This window comes from Mustela lutreola, chromosome 7 (genome assembly GCF_030435805.1).
Source record: "Mustela lutreola isolate mMusLut2 chromosome 7, mMusLut2.pri, whole genome shotgun sequence".
Taxonomy (NCBI): domain Eukaryota; kingdom Metazoa; phylum Chordata; class Mammalia; order Carnivora; family Mustelidae; genus Mustela; species Mustela lutreola.
Genome location: NC_081296.1, coordinates 7,796,175 through 7,812,886, shown reverse-complemented (window position 1 = coordinate 7,812,886; position 16,712 = coordinate 7,796,175). Strand labels below are relative to the sequence as shown.

Here is a 16,712-nt window from a genome sequence, read left to right as displayed (position 1 = left end):
TTTTTTTAAAAGATGCTCAGCTTCACTCAAAATTAGATAATCTGAAAATGAAACTACAAGGAAATACCATTTTTCACCTCCAAAATTCACAAATACTCAAAAAAACTATTCATACTGCAGGCTGGTAAAATTATGGGTAAGCCAGCCCTCTCATATATTGAGGATGGAACAACCCTCCACCGAGAAAGTTGACAATATTTATCAAAACTAAATGTACACACTCCGAAATTCCACTTTTAGAAATTTACCCTCCAAGAATATGCACAAGCATGAGATGGCAAACGCAAAAAGTTGCTAACTAGAAGACTATTTATAATAACAAAGTTGGGGGAAATGTGCACCAGTAGGTTAAATCTATACACAGAAGAGCGTGCAAATGTGGAGATAAAAATGTGGCACTCTAGGGCACCTGCGTGGCTCAGCTGGTTGAGCGACTGCTGTCAGCCCAGGTCATCATCCTGGAGTCCCAGGATGGAGTCCCACATCGGGCTTCCTGCTCAGCGGAGGTCTGCTTCTCCCTCTGACCTTCCCCCTCTCGTGCTCACTTGCTCTCATTGTCTCTCTCTCTCAAATGAATAAATAAAATCTTTTAAAAAAATGCGGCACTCTAATGTACTCATGTGGAATAAGTCACAAGATGCAAAGCAAAATGTACAGTGCACTATCGCTTCTAAAGAAGGAAATAAAAGTGACTTGTATCTCTACATACTGAATACTGAAGCACATGCATTCATGACAGTGGTTCCATCTGGAGAAAAACTGGGTGGCTGGGACACAGCTTTTCACTGTATACCCCAGCATAGACTCTAAGACAGGTTCATGTATTATCTTTCTCTTTTTTTTTTTAATGATTAGGAAAAAAGTTTTAGTTAAAAAACTAAAATCTACCTAAAAAATATTTTTGGGGGAATTCTCAAGTTTTTAAAGGAAAACCCTCAGAGTCAAACCACTGCTTAGCACTACCAATTCAACCAATGATTAAGAAACACTGTCCAGACTAATGATAGAACAGTATGTTTTCAGGGCAGAAAGACATTTTGTTGCAATAGTCCTGTAAGTAGTAAGTATATTTTGTTTCCTTATAGCTGTTCTAAAGGTCATCTGACCTGCATGTTATTTGGGTTTTGTTTTGTTTTGATTTGATTTCATTTGACAGAGACAGAGCGGGCAAAAGTGGGGAGAGCAGCAAGCAGAGAGAGAGGGAGAAGCAGGCTCCTTGCTGACCAGGGAGCTGGATAAGGGGCTTGATCCCAGGACCCCAGCATCATGACCTGAGCAGAAGGCAGCTGCTTAACTGACTGAGCCACCCAGGAGTGCCGGCATATGTTATTCATAATGAAATGACTGGCTATACTGTGAGGCTTTTTCTTATGATTTGTTATTTATTTGACAGAGAGAGACAGCAAGAGAGGGAACACAAGCAGGGGGAGTGGGAGAGGGAGAAGCAGGCTTCCTGCTGAGCGGAGAGCATGATGTAGGGCTCTATCCTAGGACTCCAGGGTCATGACCTGAGCCAAAGGCAGACACTTAAAGACTGAGCCACCCAAGTGCCCCGAGGCTTTTTCTATTTATTTTCATATCATTTTACTACAATGATCATCGGTTTTTCCTCCTTCTTTTCAATTTTTCCTTTTCTAATTTTTCCCCATTAGCTCCCTTTATACTTCAGTTTCTTCTGCTTCAGTTTTTAGGAACACTAATTAATCCTATTCTAGAGAATATTTTGATTTTGATGTGGCTGAGTAATTATCCCCAGAAACAGATATTTTCTACGTTATGGATAAATACCCATTACAACAATAGTATTTTCCTTCCACTACAAAAGTCTTACAATTTTGCCTCAAGCCAGCATCCTCTCAGTCCCCAGACATCTGCCCCAACAGAAGCCAAGCCCTGGGCTGGCAGCTACCTCTCCAGTGCTCCTTCTGCTTTTCGTTATGATTTCCAGTGAGTCAACAGGAAGGTATTCTGAGTAAAGAAGAAATAGAGGCCTTTAGACAGGACTTTCCTCCACCCACAACACCAAAAAATACAGCTCTTGCCAAACGATCCAAGGCAATTTCCAATCCAGTTTGCCACTCCTGTCTGCATGAGGTCATTATTTAAAAAAAAAGCAAGTGGGAAGAAGAAATGCTTTTCTAAGCTAAATCAAAAATAGATCCCAGGCTGTGAACAAGGAAACCAATTGGGAACTCTCTGGCCTCCCCAGAGCCCCCGTATTTTACTCCATCATCTCTATTGCATCCATTTCCATTTCCAGGAAAAGTCTTTGTGAGCAGGAGTTAGGTCAAAAAAGTTAAGCATACACATTTGTCACAGGCCAGTATCATGCTTCTAGACACCTACAAAATTCCCTAAACTTAGATTTTACGTTCATCATATTTTTTTTTTTAGATTTTATTTTTTAAGTCATCTCTACACCCAACTTGGGCCTCAAACCCACAACCTTGAGATCAAGAGCTGCATGTTCATGGCTGAGCCAGCCACGAGGCCCTATGTTTACTACGTCTCTCATAAGCATGAATAAATCTTTTACCAATCAACATTTTTTAAAAAGATTTTATTTATTTATTCGACAGAGAGAGATCACAAGTAAGCAGAGAGGCAGGCAGAGAGAGAGAGGGAAGCGGGCTCCCTGCCGAGCAGAGAGTCCGATGTGGGGCTCAATCCCAGGACCCTGGGATCATGACCTGAGCAGAAGGTAAAGGCTTTAACCCACTGAGCCACCCAGGCGCCCCTCCCAGATCAACAAACATTTAATAGCTACTTACGTATGTCCATCACTATCTTTAGCTCTCCACTGAATAAAGAAAGTATAAGACAAAATCCAACACTCTAGTCAGACACTAAGCTATGAGACAAATCAAAACAAAACAAAGACATGAGACAATCAGAGAACTGTCGTGAGACAGTCAGAGGGGCAAGCCAGAGACCGCAGCAAGCAGCAGGCAGGCGCAGACAGTACCTCGCCCGTAGGACAGCCTGGCAGTTACCAACTCCAGGAACCAGTAGACTTAAACGGTGGGCTGACATGTCGCCCCTTCCAGGCCTAGAGAGGCTGACAGCACCAGTAGTACTAGGGTCACCCAGAGCAGGCTCAGAAGTGCACGGAGAGTTACAAGACTATCAGGCGAGGGATACTAACTCATTTTTCCCCCTCTGTAAAAATAATGCCTATCTCACAGTTGTGCTGTATATCAAGTCCATCATCATTCTGCTGCATTACCGGTAGTGATGGTTGCTATCAGTATTTTTAGAAGCAGTAGAACTAAGTGGCAAACTGACCCTGTAAGTACTTGCCAAACCTGAAATCCGGATCTACCACTTACTGGATGGGCAAGTCAGCCTCCAGCCTTGCTTTCTGTTCTGTTAAATGTAGATAAGAATAAGTACCTCGAGGGGCTTCCAGACTAGCTGGTCAGAGCACACAAGGAAAGCAGTAAGCACAGCGCCAGGAGTGCAGTAACTGCTCACGAAATAGTAACAAATGGTCCCAAGGGTGACAGTGAAGAGGCAGAGGAGGACCGTGATCTTGAGGCAGACAGAAAATACCTTCTAGTATGACGTCCTTGCAAACTGCAGGGTTGGGTTTTGGGGTTTTAGTCTGTTTCCTTTTAGCTGTTGTAAAAGTATCTATTGAGGTTTCTGTAATAAAATGCCTTATTAAAAAATGACAAAGTAATTCTTCCTGACATAGAATTAGAAGAAAAAATTAAAAACATCCAAGTTTAAGCAAGTAAACTTTTTCTCCAAGGTAAAACATTAACCAGATCTTCCACTTATTATATGTTTATGATGTTTGAATCACACACGTCAAGGCAAAGGGATCAAATCAGAAAACCTGGGAGAAAAACCAAGCGGCAGAGTCATGATTCAATCAGGTGGGGAGGCAAGCCTCCGTACTCAAGTGGCACTTCACTCAGTCTGCTCAAAGATACCGTCTCTAGGCAACCAAGTCCCAAATTTTAAACAAACAGCCCCAGTCAGATGAATCACTTCCGGATGGTCTCACTTTGCCTACCAGCACTTTCTTATACAAATACTTCCCGTGAAGGAGTTTATTCAGCAGCTCAATTGCAAACAGCGAGGAATTAGTTTATCAAATGCCACATGGCTTAAAAATGTTCAAAACAGGTCCTGCTACCAACAGATATCCCCAAAGTGCTAAACTTTGAAGCAGAAGAAATTACACTGAAATCAGGGACAGGTCACCATGCAAAGCCAGAAAATTAAATTCCTTAAACATGCCAATGTAGGTCCTCAAATAGATTTTTACTATTTTTTCACTGGGAACATTAAAATATATAAACACAACTGTTACTCTGACCTTGAAGACAAGAAATATATGCCAAATTTGATCAGATGGATGGCCCACTTAGCCCAGTTAGACTTTCCCAATCTTGACTGTTGGACAATCCATACACTTAGCCAGCCAACTAACACTGGTTTCCTGTGGCCACACCCACTCCAAGACTTACTGAAAATAAGGGGAACTGGTGAAGTATTAAACCCAACTCCTGGCTGCAAGCTCCTTTCTTCTGCCTGAAAAGAATGCTATATGTGTCACACTATTCTTCATGAACTAATTAAAGACCATTTCATCTGTTAACAAGAACAGAGAGGGAAAAGGAGTTAACAGTCCAAAATGAAAACTACAGTAGGACAGAGCAACTGTCATTAACAGACCAGGAAAAAAATCAAGACATTAGAAAATCAAGTCAGGGGGTGCCTGGGTGGCTCAGTGGGTTAAGCCTCTGCCTTCGGCTCAGGTCATGATCCCAGGGTCCTGGGATCGAGCCCCACATCGGGTTCTCTGCTCAGCGGGGAGCCTGATTCCCCCTCTCTCTCTGCCTGCCTCTCTGCCTACTTGTGATCTGTCAAATAAATAAATAAAATCTTTAAAAAAAAATCAAATCAGTAAATCAGAAGATAGATGTGAGACACATATCTAGAATGCTGATAAAACAGACAAAATGATAAAGAGCCATAAAACAAACTATACAGATCTAACCTACCAACAGACACCCCAAAATAAAACCAATAATAACCAATAATAAATCAGAATAAAAAATCAGAACCAACTAACAAAGGTTCAACAACTTCCTAGAGCTAAAACAAAAAAGATAACATAAATCAAGAGTTTCCACATAACAGGCAAAATTACCAAGCCAACATCAACTCTAATATGTAACTTGAGGAAACACTGAGAAACAAGAATTTTCCAAGTTTCAAATAATGAAAAATTGTTAAAAAAAAAAAAAAAAGTTACTTGTACGGCGCTAAAATCAAGTTAGCTTTGGGGTGCCTGGGTAGCTCAGTAGGTTAAGCCTCCGTCTTTGGCTCAGGTCATGGTCTCAGGGTCCTGGGATCAAGCCCCGCAGGCAGGCTCTTTGCTCTGCAGAGAGCCTGCTTCCCCCTCTCCCTCTCTGCCTGCCTCTCTTCCTACTTGTGTTCTCTGTCAAATAAATAAAATCTTGAAAAAAATAAAAAATAAATCAAGTTAGCTTCATTTAGATATTTCTCAGTAAGTACAAGAAAATGAAGTCCAACACATTTTCTCAAGAAAAATGAAATACAGGTGCACCCAGGTAGCTCAGTGGGTTGAGTGTCACCAGACTTTTGGTTTCTGCTCCAGTAGTGGGACTGAGCTCTGGGGCAGGCTCTGCGGACAGTGGGGGAATCTGCTTGGGATTCCCTCTCTCTCCCTCTGCCCCTCTCCCCACAAAATAAATAAAACCTTAAAAAAAAAAGAAAGAAAGAAGGGGTGCCTGAGTGGCTCAGTCGTTAGGCATCTGCCTTTGGCTCAAGGCATGATCCAGGGTCCTGGGATTGAGCCGTGAATTGGGCTCCGTTATCAGCAGGGAGCCTGCTTCTCCCTTTCCCACTCCCCCTGCTCGTGTTTCCTCTCTCGCTGTCATCTCTCTCCATCAAATAAATAAATAAAAGCTTTAAAAAAAAAAAAGGAAAATGAAATATATTTCGCCATAGAAGAATGAAGAGTCTAGAAACAGAACTATACACAATTTAATATTTGACAAAGTAGATATCAATTGCTAATAGCTAGTAAAAAGATTGTGGGTTATTTGTTTTGTTTTGTTTTTTGTTTTTATTTGAGAGAGAGCATGGGGTGGGGGGGGCAGAGGGACAGGGAGAAGCAGACTCCCCGCTGAGTAAGGAGCCCAACTGGGGGTGCTCAATCCCAGGAAATCATAACCTGAGCCAAAGGCAGAGGCTTAAGCCACCAAGGCGCCCCAAGATTGCTTTCGAGTGACAGAATAATTTAGAAAACACCGTAAGATTTAAAGACCTAGATTTCTAAAAAAAATTTAAACCATTAAATCAAAGAAAAGCCAACAATATAAACTTCACACTTTAGCAAGGCTTTAGAGAAATGAAACTACCTAAGCATTGAATTTATAGAAGAAATTACAAAGAGAAAGATTTAACACCTCAACTGCATAAAATTTAAAACTTCTGTACAAAGGATGACTGGCTGGCTCAGTGGACCACATAACTCCAGATCTCGGGTTTGTAGGCTGGAGCCCCACAATGGGTGTAGAGATTACTTAAAAATAAAATGAAAATAAAATAGTCAGAAAAAATTAAAATAGTAAAACTTCTATACAGTGGAAAAAAATAAATAAAATGGAAAGCCAGGGGCGCCTGGCTGGCTCAGTGAGTTAAAGCCTCTGCCTTTGGCTCAGGTCATGATCTCAGGATCCTGGGATCAAGTCTCAAGTCAGGCTCTCTGTTCATTGGGAAGCCTGCTTCCCTGCCTCTCTCTTTGCCTGCCTTTCTACCTACTTGTGATCTCTGTCTGTCAAATAAACCTAAAAAAAAAAAAAAAATCTTAAAAAAATGGAAAACCAAGAGAAAATGTTGGTAGTAAATACAACGGAAGGGGGGCACTTGGGTGGTTCAGTGGGTTAAAGCCTCTGCCTTCAGCTCAGGTCATGATCCCAGGGTCCTGGGACCGAACCCCCACATCGGCCTCTCTGCTCAGCAGGGAGCCTGCTTCCCTTCCTCTCTCTGCCTGCCTCTCTGCCTGCTTGTGATCTCTGTCTGTCAAATAAGTAAATATAATCTTAAAAAAAAAAATACAAGAGAACATTGATGTCCATATTATGACAGTTCATGAAAGTTAACCTCATGACCCTACTAGACAAACATCATCAACAGTTTGCACAATAAAATAAAACTGATAACAGGTACATGGGAAAAATGTTTAAACTATCCAGCAATCAAAGCAATGATTTTTAAACTGGAATTAGCCTAAATAACTTACGGATGTTATGTAACCACTGAAAATAGTAATTAAGACAATACTATAGCAATTTAAAAGTCTAGCTTTGTGAATGCCACTATCTAAAAATTTTATAGATGGTTTTTCCTTTTACTTAAGCCCTTCCTTTCTTCTGTATTACAAAATTTATGATCACTGTAAAAAGCATTTTAAACATACCAAAGTGTTCTAAAATAAAAAGGAAAAGTCTTCTCACACCCTCCACCCCCACACTCCACTCCCTAGAGGTAGCCTCTATTTCTGGTGTTTCCTTCCAAACAAAAGCTTAAATCTGAAGTGAAAAACTAGAGCTACCAACCGTTAAGACCTTGAAAGTGCCCAGATAATTCTCCAGAAATGTTTACTAACACGTCATCATCTTCGTATTACATCTGTTTTTGCCCCAGGGACCAGGACAGACAATATACCCACTGAGTGTTCACTGCAGCCCTACCATAGCTCAGACACTGTGCCGGGCAAGTAGCCCTCACGGCACCTTAGGCACCTCCGTAAGATGCGGGGCGTCTCCATTCTGCAAAGTACAAACTTGGGCTCACTCCAAAGGTGATGCTTAACCAACTCACTTTGCAACTTAAACAACTTGCAAAACCAGAATCAAAAATCACACCTGCCAAAACTGAAAGTCCTCATTCTTTTCACTTCATGTATCTCAACCGTCAAGATTTTAAAAACGTTTTGTTCAGACTTTTAAAATATCTGTTTCATTTAATTATAAGTATTATGAGACTAAAGTCATATGACCTTTCTTAGTACTTAGTGCTTAGTACTAACAGATGACTGCCTAATATGTATCAAGTTACTCTCCAGATTTTTTTAAAAAGATTTTATTAATTTGTCAGAGTGAGAGAAAAAGAGAGTGTGGGCACAAGCAGGGGGAACAGCAGGCAGAGGGAGACGCAGGCTCCCCGCAGAGCAGGGAGCCTGACACAGGACTCCATCCCAGGACTGTGGGATGGTGACCTGAGCCGAAGGCCAACATTTAACTGACTGAGCCACCCAGGCATCCCTACTCTCCACATTTGTAAATTGTAACTTTTGCTAAGTGTCTCAGCTACACCACAGGGTAAACAGCAGTAAAACATTTTCCTGGCTACACTAGGAGCTAATCTTCCCATTTGTAACATTATTACCATGTGCAAAAGCACTCTTAGTTTGAACTTTAACAAATACTTCTTTAAAAATATTTTATTTATTTATTTGACAGAGAGAAAGAGAATAGCAGGGGGAGCAGCAGGCAGAGGGAGAGGGAGAAGCAGACTCCCCACTGAGCAGGGAGGCTGATGCAGGGCTGGATCCCAGGGCCCTGGGCTCATTATCTGAGCCAAAGGCAGATGCTTAACCACTGAGCCACCCAGGTGCTCCACTACACTTTTAAATGCAACCAACTTCTTATTAGTAAGTCTATCCAAAGCAGGTGCACCAAGGTAAGCTTCAGAAAAGAGAATAGGGATTTTTTCATCTGTGTCATCATTTTAAGAGTTAAGACTAGGGGTGCATGGGCCAGTCAGTTAAGTGCCTGCTTTAGCTCAAGTCATGATCCCAGGGTTCTGGGATCGAGCCCCACATCAGGATCCCTGCTCAGCGAGGAGCCTGCTTCTCCCTCTCTCTCTGCCCGCCGCTCCCCCTGCTCTGTGCTCTCTTCTCTCTCTCTGTCAAATAAATAAAATCTTAAAAAAAAAAAAATTAAGACTAAATCCCACCCCATACTTTAATAACTATGAATACATGAGTATACCCAGCTTGCAGTCAAACGTGCCATTAAGTAACGACATTTACATGGCCCCGTTACTCACACAGGGTCTCATGAGGCAACTAAATTAGTTTTCCCATCTGTAAGAGGAGAGCATGGATCAGCCTCCTACAAATGAAGTGATATTCCTCCATTTGGGGATTCTAGAAGCCGGTGGGCAAGCTGTTCTTCTGAGCCACCTCACCTACCATTTTTTATTTTCTTGCCTAATTAAACGTCTTTAACTTATTTTCATGATCGCGGTGTACCAGCCTGGATATATCCAGATGTTACTGGAGTTCTGATCCCATGAAGAGGAGGAGAGATCTGAAGAGCCCATCCTGTTCAATGTCAACAACAAAGACATATGCACAAAAGAGAATTTGTTCTCAAGACTGGATTTGTTTTCACGATCCTTTCTCAATTTCCCCAAACTAGAGAAGGAAGAGTGTTTCTATCTGGTGCTATGCTCTTGTTAACACCATATCATCTCTGGCGGTCTCCAACCAGCTGGAACCCTTAGTTCCCCTTCTACAAGGGGCTAGGGTACCCTGCCCCTTCAGCTGGGGTAGGGACACAGCAAAAGGAACGTGGCCCAAAACAGCAAGCCTCTGAAAGAAGGCACACTTCATCGTCAAACTCAAAGACTGCTACGATCACCCTTCTTTTTTTTTTTTTTTTTTTTTTTAATTTATTTATTTGACAGACAGAGATCACAAGTAGACAGAGAGGCAGGCAGAGAGAGGAGGAAACAGGCTCCCTGCGAAGCGGAGAGCCCGATGTGGGGCTCGATCCCAGGACCCTGGGATCATGACCTGAGCCGAAGGCAGAGGCTTTAATCCACTGAGCCACCCAGGAGCCCCTACGATCACCCTTCTTACTGTGACCTTTAACCTAACTGAATTCTCTCCTGGCTCCGCTCAGGCACTGTCCTCACCTGCACGCTGCCTGCTCTGCCAGGCCCGATGTGTTCTCTTCTTGGGACTGCTCACGTAGACATTCTGACCTTTCCCTTGATTACTTCCTTCTGACCGAGACTCAAGCACTTCCTGTACCTCATGCATTTAAATTTTGCCTCCCCAAATGGAAATGTTATTCACCTCTACAACTGCCCCTTAGCCAAAACAAATGTAAGGCCCATCAGAACAGGCAAAAAGATAAAAATAAACCCATAAAAATACACACACATTAGGGAGCCTGGGTAGCCCAGTGGGTTAAGCCTCTGCCTTCGGTTCAGGTCATGATCCCAGGGTCCTGGGATCGAGCCCCACTTCGGGCTCTATACTTGGCAGGGAGTCTGCTTCCCCCACTCCCTCTGCCTACTTGTGATCTCTCTCTCTCGTCAAATAAATAATTTTTTTTAATTAAAAAAATAAACCCACATTTAAAATGCCTGGTCTGCTTTGCAGTCCTTAGCAAAAAGCCCTGAATCCTCAGATGATATTTTATTCATTTCCATATTAAAGCTACTCTCCAAAACATAGGAAAAAGCAGAATCTCTATATTCTCTTTTTTCCAACCACTCCTGAATTATCCCACTTAACCTTTGAGGGAAACGTAAACCCACACCACAACACACTGTCATTTCTCTATAAGCACCCTTCCACTCACTGTTTCCACACACTCATATTCATGCTCTCTACACAATCTCCTCTCTTCTCGGGAAGGAGCTCTGTTACAGGTACGGGAGAAAACGGAGTGTCCTAGGATACACAATGGAGCCCCTGTACTCGAAGGGGAGGAGCATCGGTATTATAAATAGAACCAAAGAGGGGAACCTTTTCTCCCTTGGATCTCTCTGATCTTTCCCCCTGGACTTGGAAGGGGTGTAAATTCCAGACTCTGGGGCTCCTCCAACTTGGGAGGTGTGGAGGTTGTGAAGGAAACAGGATCCGGGCCAATCCGAAAAGGTAAGCCAGGCTCTAGCTGGACGGGAAAGTGTGGCCCTCACCGCACAGGAGGTGGAGCCCGGTTCACCAGGGCAGAAAACCCAAGAGGAGCTGAAGCCCCAGCTAATACGGAAGGGCAGGTGATTTGCCTGTGGTTTACCTCAAACGCTTTTTAGGGGTGGTAGCACCCACTTCAGATGGCCAGTAGAGATCGTAGTCTTCTTTTCTAGGGGATTCTTCCAAGCCCTTTCTGGTAGTAAAATCCAAATACACGCCTCCAAAGTTGATTTTCTCTTCAAAGCTTTCAACAATAACCACCACCACCACGGCATCCTGTGACTGCCTCCATAAAACAAACCAGGCACATTTCCACAACGCCAGGCCAAGAGGGCAATGTGCCACGATTTTACCCTTCCTTATAACCCAAAGCGTAAAAAATAAAGACTGTAACCAATGTCTCACTGCACTTCCTAAGTTTGCAAAAGCGTCCAGCTAAAGAACCCTCCAGGGGATCATGGATGTTAAGGAAATAGGCTGCTTTTCAATTCTGGGAAAAACACCTGACAGAAAGGAATGCACTCCAGAGCAGATGGAAATGTGCCTTGCTGCCACAGCACTCGGAGAAGGAAATGTGACTGACAGAAAACACCATTCTGGTCAGATTGTCATAACCCAGCATAAGGCCGAGTTCTAAAAGCTTTCTGGATCTTGCTTCTCAGTGAAGGGGGCCCAGCAGAACCACAGGAAGCCTTTAAAACATACAGATGTAGGGTGGCTCAGTCAGTTAAGCAACTGCCTTTGACTCAGGTCATGATCCCAGAGTCCTGGGATCGAATCCCAATCTCGGCAGGGAGCCTGCCTCTCCCTCTGCCTGCTGCTCCCTCTGCTTATGCTCTCTCTGACAAATAAATAAATAAAAACAAAAATATACAGATGTCTAGACCTTCAGCCCAGATTTTCTGAACCAGAATCTCTATGGTAAGGCCCAAATATCTGTATTTTTAAGTTCCCCAGATGATCTAACTAACTGTATGAATTGATTTTTTTTTTTTTTTTTTTTTGAGAGAGAGCTAGCACAAGCAGTGGGGAGAGGAAGCAGACTTCCCACTGAGCAAGGAGCCCGATGTGGGGCTGGATCCCAGGACCCTGGGGTCAGGAACTGAGCTGAAGGCGGATGCTTAACTAACTGAGCCACCCAGGCACCCCTGAATTGACTTTTTTTAAAAAAGCTACTGCTCAGTCAAGAAAACTACAAGTAGACCATGCAAACGCAGGCTCTGGTGTCCTCGCTGAAATGAAAGAGTTCAAGCAGAGGAGTAGCTGAACTACATCAGTGGAGCAAGGGAGTGGCAGCCAAGAGAGCCTGTGTTAAAAGGGAATTTCAGTGTGGAAACCCAAGATTAAAACAAAAGCAGAAGTGCTTCAGATGGAGGAAGGAAGGGCGCTGGGGTTCTTCCCTCTCATTCCCAAGTCACCTCAACAGAGACACCAGAGGCTTCACAGAGCACAAGATGGTCTCCCAGATGCCAGCTGCAGCTTTCAGATTCTTTGACCTTCCAAAACCAGATCTAGTTCAGTTTAAGTAACAGAGGACTTAACCTTCTCCCCCTCCATGGGGCCCTTACAAACTCTGTATGAGAAACATCCCCCTCCTTTTTTTTTTTTTTTTTTTGGAAACATCCCCTTTTCTAATTACATATTCACTTCCTGCTGTTTAAACCTTCTATTTAGAAAAATAAGTGTTATTATCATTCTTCCCACCTAAACCATCATTAATCCCCTCCCCCTAGTCTAAAGGAAAAGCTTTAAAGCTCAGAAAAGCAGCAGCCCCGATTCAAGACACCTAAAGCACGCCAGAGGGAACACCAGGGACAGAAAAAGGAAAACGGGACCAGGGAGGGGCACAAAAGGGACTCCAACTGGGTCTTTTGAGAGGAAAAGGAAAAGGACTAACACTTGTAACTTCAGAAATACGAGGATTTTTTTTTTTGTATTATTCTCTGAACTTTCCTAGACTGCTTTAAGATTTTCAGTATTAACCAAACCAAACAAAAATACCTTTGTTTATTAGCACCATTTGAAACACCCTTGATTTTCATGAGACTTTGATCACAAATACCTTCCATTATCCCATACTGGCCTTTTCCACCAAAGCTCACATATAGGAAACATGATCTGTAATTACATCTATCTGCCCTGGGGCCTTGTAAAGAAGCACAGGCAACAGAACAAAAGAAATGAACCACTGATAGCGAACTGACACTCCAAGAATAAGACGGCAAGGTGTCGGAGCATCTGAAAAATAAAAGCTGCCCTATACACCCACTTTACAAAGAAAGCAGAGGATGCTGACTTTGGTAAACTTTGGACATTGCCAAATGGACGGGCCTGTTCCCAGAGCACTACCAAAGCAGAAAATGAATCCAATTCATATATTAAAACCAGTGAAGAACCTGTGAAACATTAAGGCCAGGAACTTCAAACTTCAAAAATGCTCTTTCTGGGGCACCTGGCTGGCTCAGGCATAAAGCATGTGACTCCTGATCTCAGGGTCCTAAGTTCGAGCCCCATGTTGGGTATGGAGCCTACTTTAAAAAAAAAAAAAAAGAAAGAAAGAAAAGAAAAGTTAAAAAAAAAAAACTGTTATTTCTCCCAAACAGCTGGTAGTGCCCAAAATGTGCATCATAAGCACAAAACCAAACAACACATATCTGGAAATTTTTCAGAATACTTAAGTGCCCATCAAAGAGTTTCACAATAAACTGCCATCAAGGCTACTTGCTCCCATGAATAAATACCCTACCTATACTTACTCCTTCAAACTACCAGCCTCCTCCAGTCACACCTACAACACATTCAAAGAGATCTCTATCTGTGTTCACACCATAACAGCTCCCTTCTCTCCAGCCCGCCAATCTTTACCTCTTTGCTTCTTCCAAATGACAAAGGTACTCATAAGCCACATTCTGACGTCTCCTCTCATCCATCTCCTCGGCAGTGAGTCTCTCATTATCCAGGACAGCTAAAACATGAAAGAAAAGAATGTAAACACAAGGACCTATAACCCTTCTGAGCAATAAAAGAATGCCACAGCATCAAATTCCTGTTAGTCACCGAAAGAGGCAGGGTAACCTGTGGAGATACATGGACAGCCAGATGTACTACAATGACTTTCCTAGAACGGCAATTACGGGGTTTCAAGTACATTCATCTAACCCCTATGATAACATAAACATTGTTTACTATATAGACAATAAATTTTATTGTAACTTGAAAAAAGTATACGGACTTGAGATTTTGGCCCAGATCTGCTCTGGTCTATCTGCCAGACTCTGTCTTGATACAGAGCTGATCATGTCATTTTCCCTTTTTTATTAATAACCAAAGCCAGCAATCACTGAGAACTAAATGGCAGTACTGTGCGAAGCATTTTCCGTGCATCCTCTCACTGAAGTCCCACAGCAGTCCTGTGATCATCCCTCCTGTTTCACAGATGAGGTAACAGGCTGGCTTGCTCTTCGCTCCACCGCTAATCAGCGCTTGGCTCCAGATTCAAACCCAGGCAATCCGTGTCAACCTGCCTCCTTCATGGACACCCAGGGTAGGGCATAAACTCCAAATTCCTTGGGATGGCACTCAAGGCCTTTCCCAGTTTGGCCCCAACTATTTTTAGAAACTCTTCTCCCTCTCCCTGCCCCTTCTCATCCCACCACTGTGCCCTTCTACCCTTCAAGACCTTAATTCACGCTCTTTCCTCGAGTTTCCTCTCTGACCCCGCCCTGCCCCGTCGGACTTTGCGTTCAAGGCTCGCTGCTGAAGGCTACCTGTGTTCCCACTGCCTTCCCCCAAGACCCTCCTCCGCACGACCCTACTGCCAGGCCGGTTCTGCCCCTTTTATCTCTATGGCACCTGCCTGTCATTAGGTTGTACACCTGTCACTGTCTGATTAAAACGTTCTTGGAAGGCAGGGCCTGATCTTACTCATCTTTAATTTCACAAAGTGACACAGTACCGCACACCTAACTGTTGGGTGAAATGATCCTAAAAACGGACCCTTATCCCGAGAACACACACTAAAAACGAAATCTCCAGGTTCCGAAGGGCTCGCCTTCGGCCGGTGGCACAGCTCTCCCACCTCCTACAGTTCAATGACGTTCCACGGACAGCGGCAGAAAATGAGGTTCAGAAAATGAGGAAGTCATGGGGTTGGGTTCTGGTTTTTTTCTTTCTTTCTTGTTTTAATTTTTGAAATTGTGCGAGGGAACTAAACCCGAGAAAGGTGAAGTGGCCCGCCCGGGGCCGCCCCTCTCCGCCGGCCTGGGGCCCGGCAGGTCCGCACCCCAAGGCCAGCTCGCAGGCAGCAGTCGGGGCAGCGCCTCCCCGCGAAGCGCGAGGGAGCCCGGGTCTCCGGGACACGCCCTGCCCCGGCCTCCTGCCACCTCACCCGAGGTCGTCCCCCCCGCGCCAAATCTCGGCGGCTCCCGGAGGCGGACTCCGAGGCGGGAGGCGCTGGGTGGGGCCGAGGGTCGCGGCGTCCCGGTCCCGGAGAGGAGGCCGCCCGCGTCCTCGCCACCGCCTCGGAGACCCGGCTGGGCGCCTCGCGGCCCGCCACCCCTCCCTCCCGCCGCCCGGCCCGGCCGGCTCTTCCGGGTCCGCGCGGCCCGCAGCCGCCCTGCCGCACCCTCCCGCCCGCGCGAGCCCCCGGGAAACCGGCGCCCCGGAGGCAGCGAGCCCGGCCCCCAAGCCCCGGCGCCGCGGAGCCCCCGCACTCACAGCCATAGTGCGGCCGGGCCACGCCCAGTCCGTCAACCTCGTCCGCGGCGGACATGGCGGCCGAGCCCGGGTCTCTGCTGAGGAAGCGGTGAGACCTTGAAGGCGCGGCCGGCGGCAGCTGCAGCTCCTGCAGAGTGCGCGGGCTGCCCGGCGGGCTGAGGCCCCGCCCCGCCGAGGCCCCGCCCCGCCGTCCGGCCCCGCCCTGCTGGCCCCGCCCCGCGCAGCGACGCCCTCGGGAGGCGGAAGGAAGGAGGCAGGTCCTCTCAGCAGGGGTGGCCGCCCCTGCCCTGGAGCCCTGCCCTGCGGGCCACCGCCCCATGGGCAGGTCGGGGACTGAAAAGGCCGATTTACGGGGAAAAAGAGGTGTTCCTAAACCAGAGTAGAGTAGAGGTTGCGCGGAAGAAAAAGGTGTTACAGAAGAAACAAGCGCTTATGGGCCGGGATGAAATTCAGCATTAAATAAATCCACATCAAAGTTTAAGAAAGGGGCACCTGAGGGACTCCGTGGATGACGCCTCTGCCTTCATCTCGGGTCAGGACCCCCCGGGTGCTGGGATGGAGACCCACGTAGAGCTCCCTGCTCAGCCGGAGCCTGCTTCTCTCTCTCTCTCTCCCTCTCTCTGCAGCTTCCCCTCCTTGTGCTCTCTCTCTCTGTGTCAAATAAATAAAATTTTTAAAAATAACAATAAAAATAAAAGTTTAAAAAAGTCTTGAAATCAAGTGCCTGGGTGGCTCAGTGGGTTGAGCCTCTGCCTTCAGCTCTGGTTATGGTCTCAGGGTCGTGGATCTAGCTGGCATGGGGCTCTCTGCTCCTCAGGGAGTCCGCTTCCCCTTGTCTCTCTGCCTGCCTCTCTGCCTACTTGTGATCTCTCTGTGTCAAATAAATAAATAAATAAATAAGGCTTGAAATAAAAGGACGGCCCCCTCTTTTCTCCTGTCTACCCAGCTAAACTCCTTTGCACCAAAGGGTTGGAGGAAGGAGTCCTTTGCAGTGGCCCAAAGTGTTCTTGTGGTTTGA

At 45.2% G+C, this 16,712-nt stretch overlaps 1 protein-coding gene across 1 annotated transcript in view; it reads right to left on the bottom strand.

The window, feature by feature from the left end:
* The window catches only part of IQGAP1 (IQ motif containing GTPase activating protein 1), a 101,178-nt gene extending 85,325 nt beyond the window's left edge, over positions 1-15,853 (bottom strand). The window contains exons 1-2 of the mRNA XM_059179946.1: positions 15,695-15,853; positions 13,844-13,943 (exon numbers count right to left, since the gene is read on the bottom strand). Coding sequence (XP_059035929.1) covers positions 13,844-13,943; positions 15,695-15,749 — 155 coding nt within the window. The 5' untranslated portion in view covers positions 15,750-15,853. The remainder of the gene's footprint in view (positions 1-13,843; positions 13,944-15,694) is intronic.
* Positions 15,854-16,712: the final 859 nt, after the last annotated feature.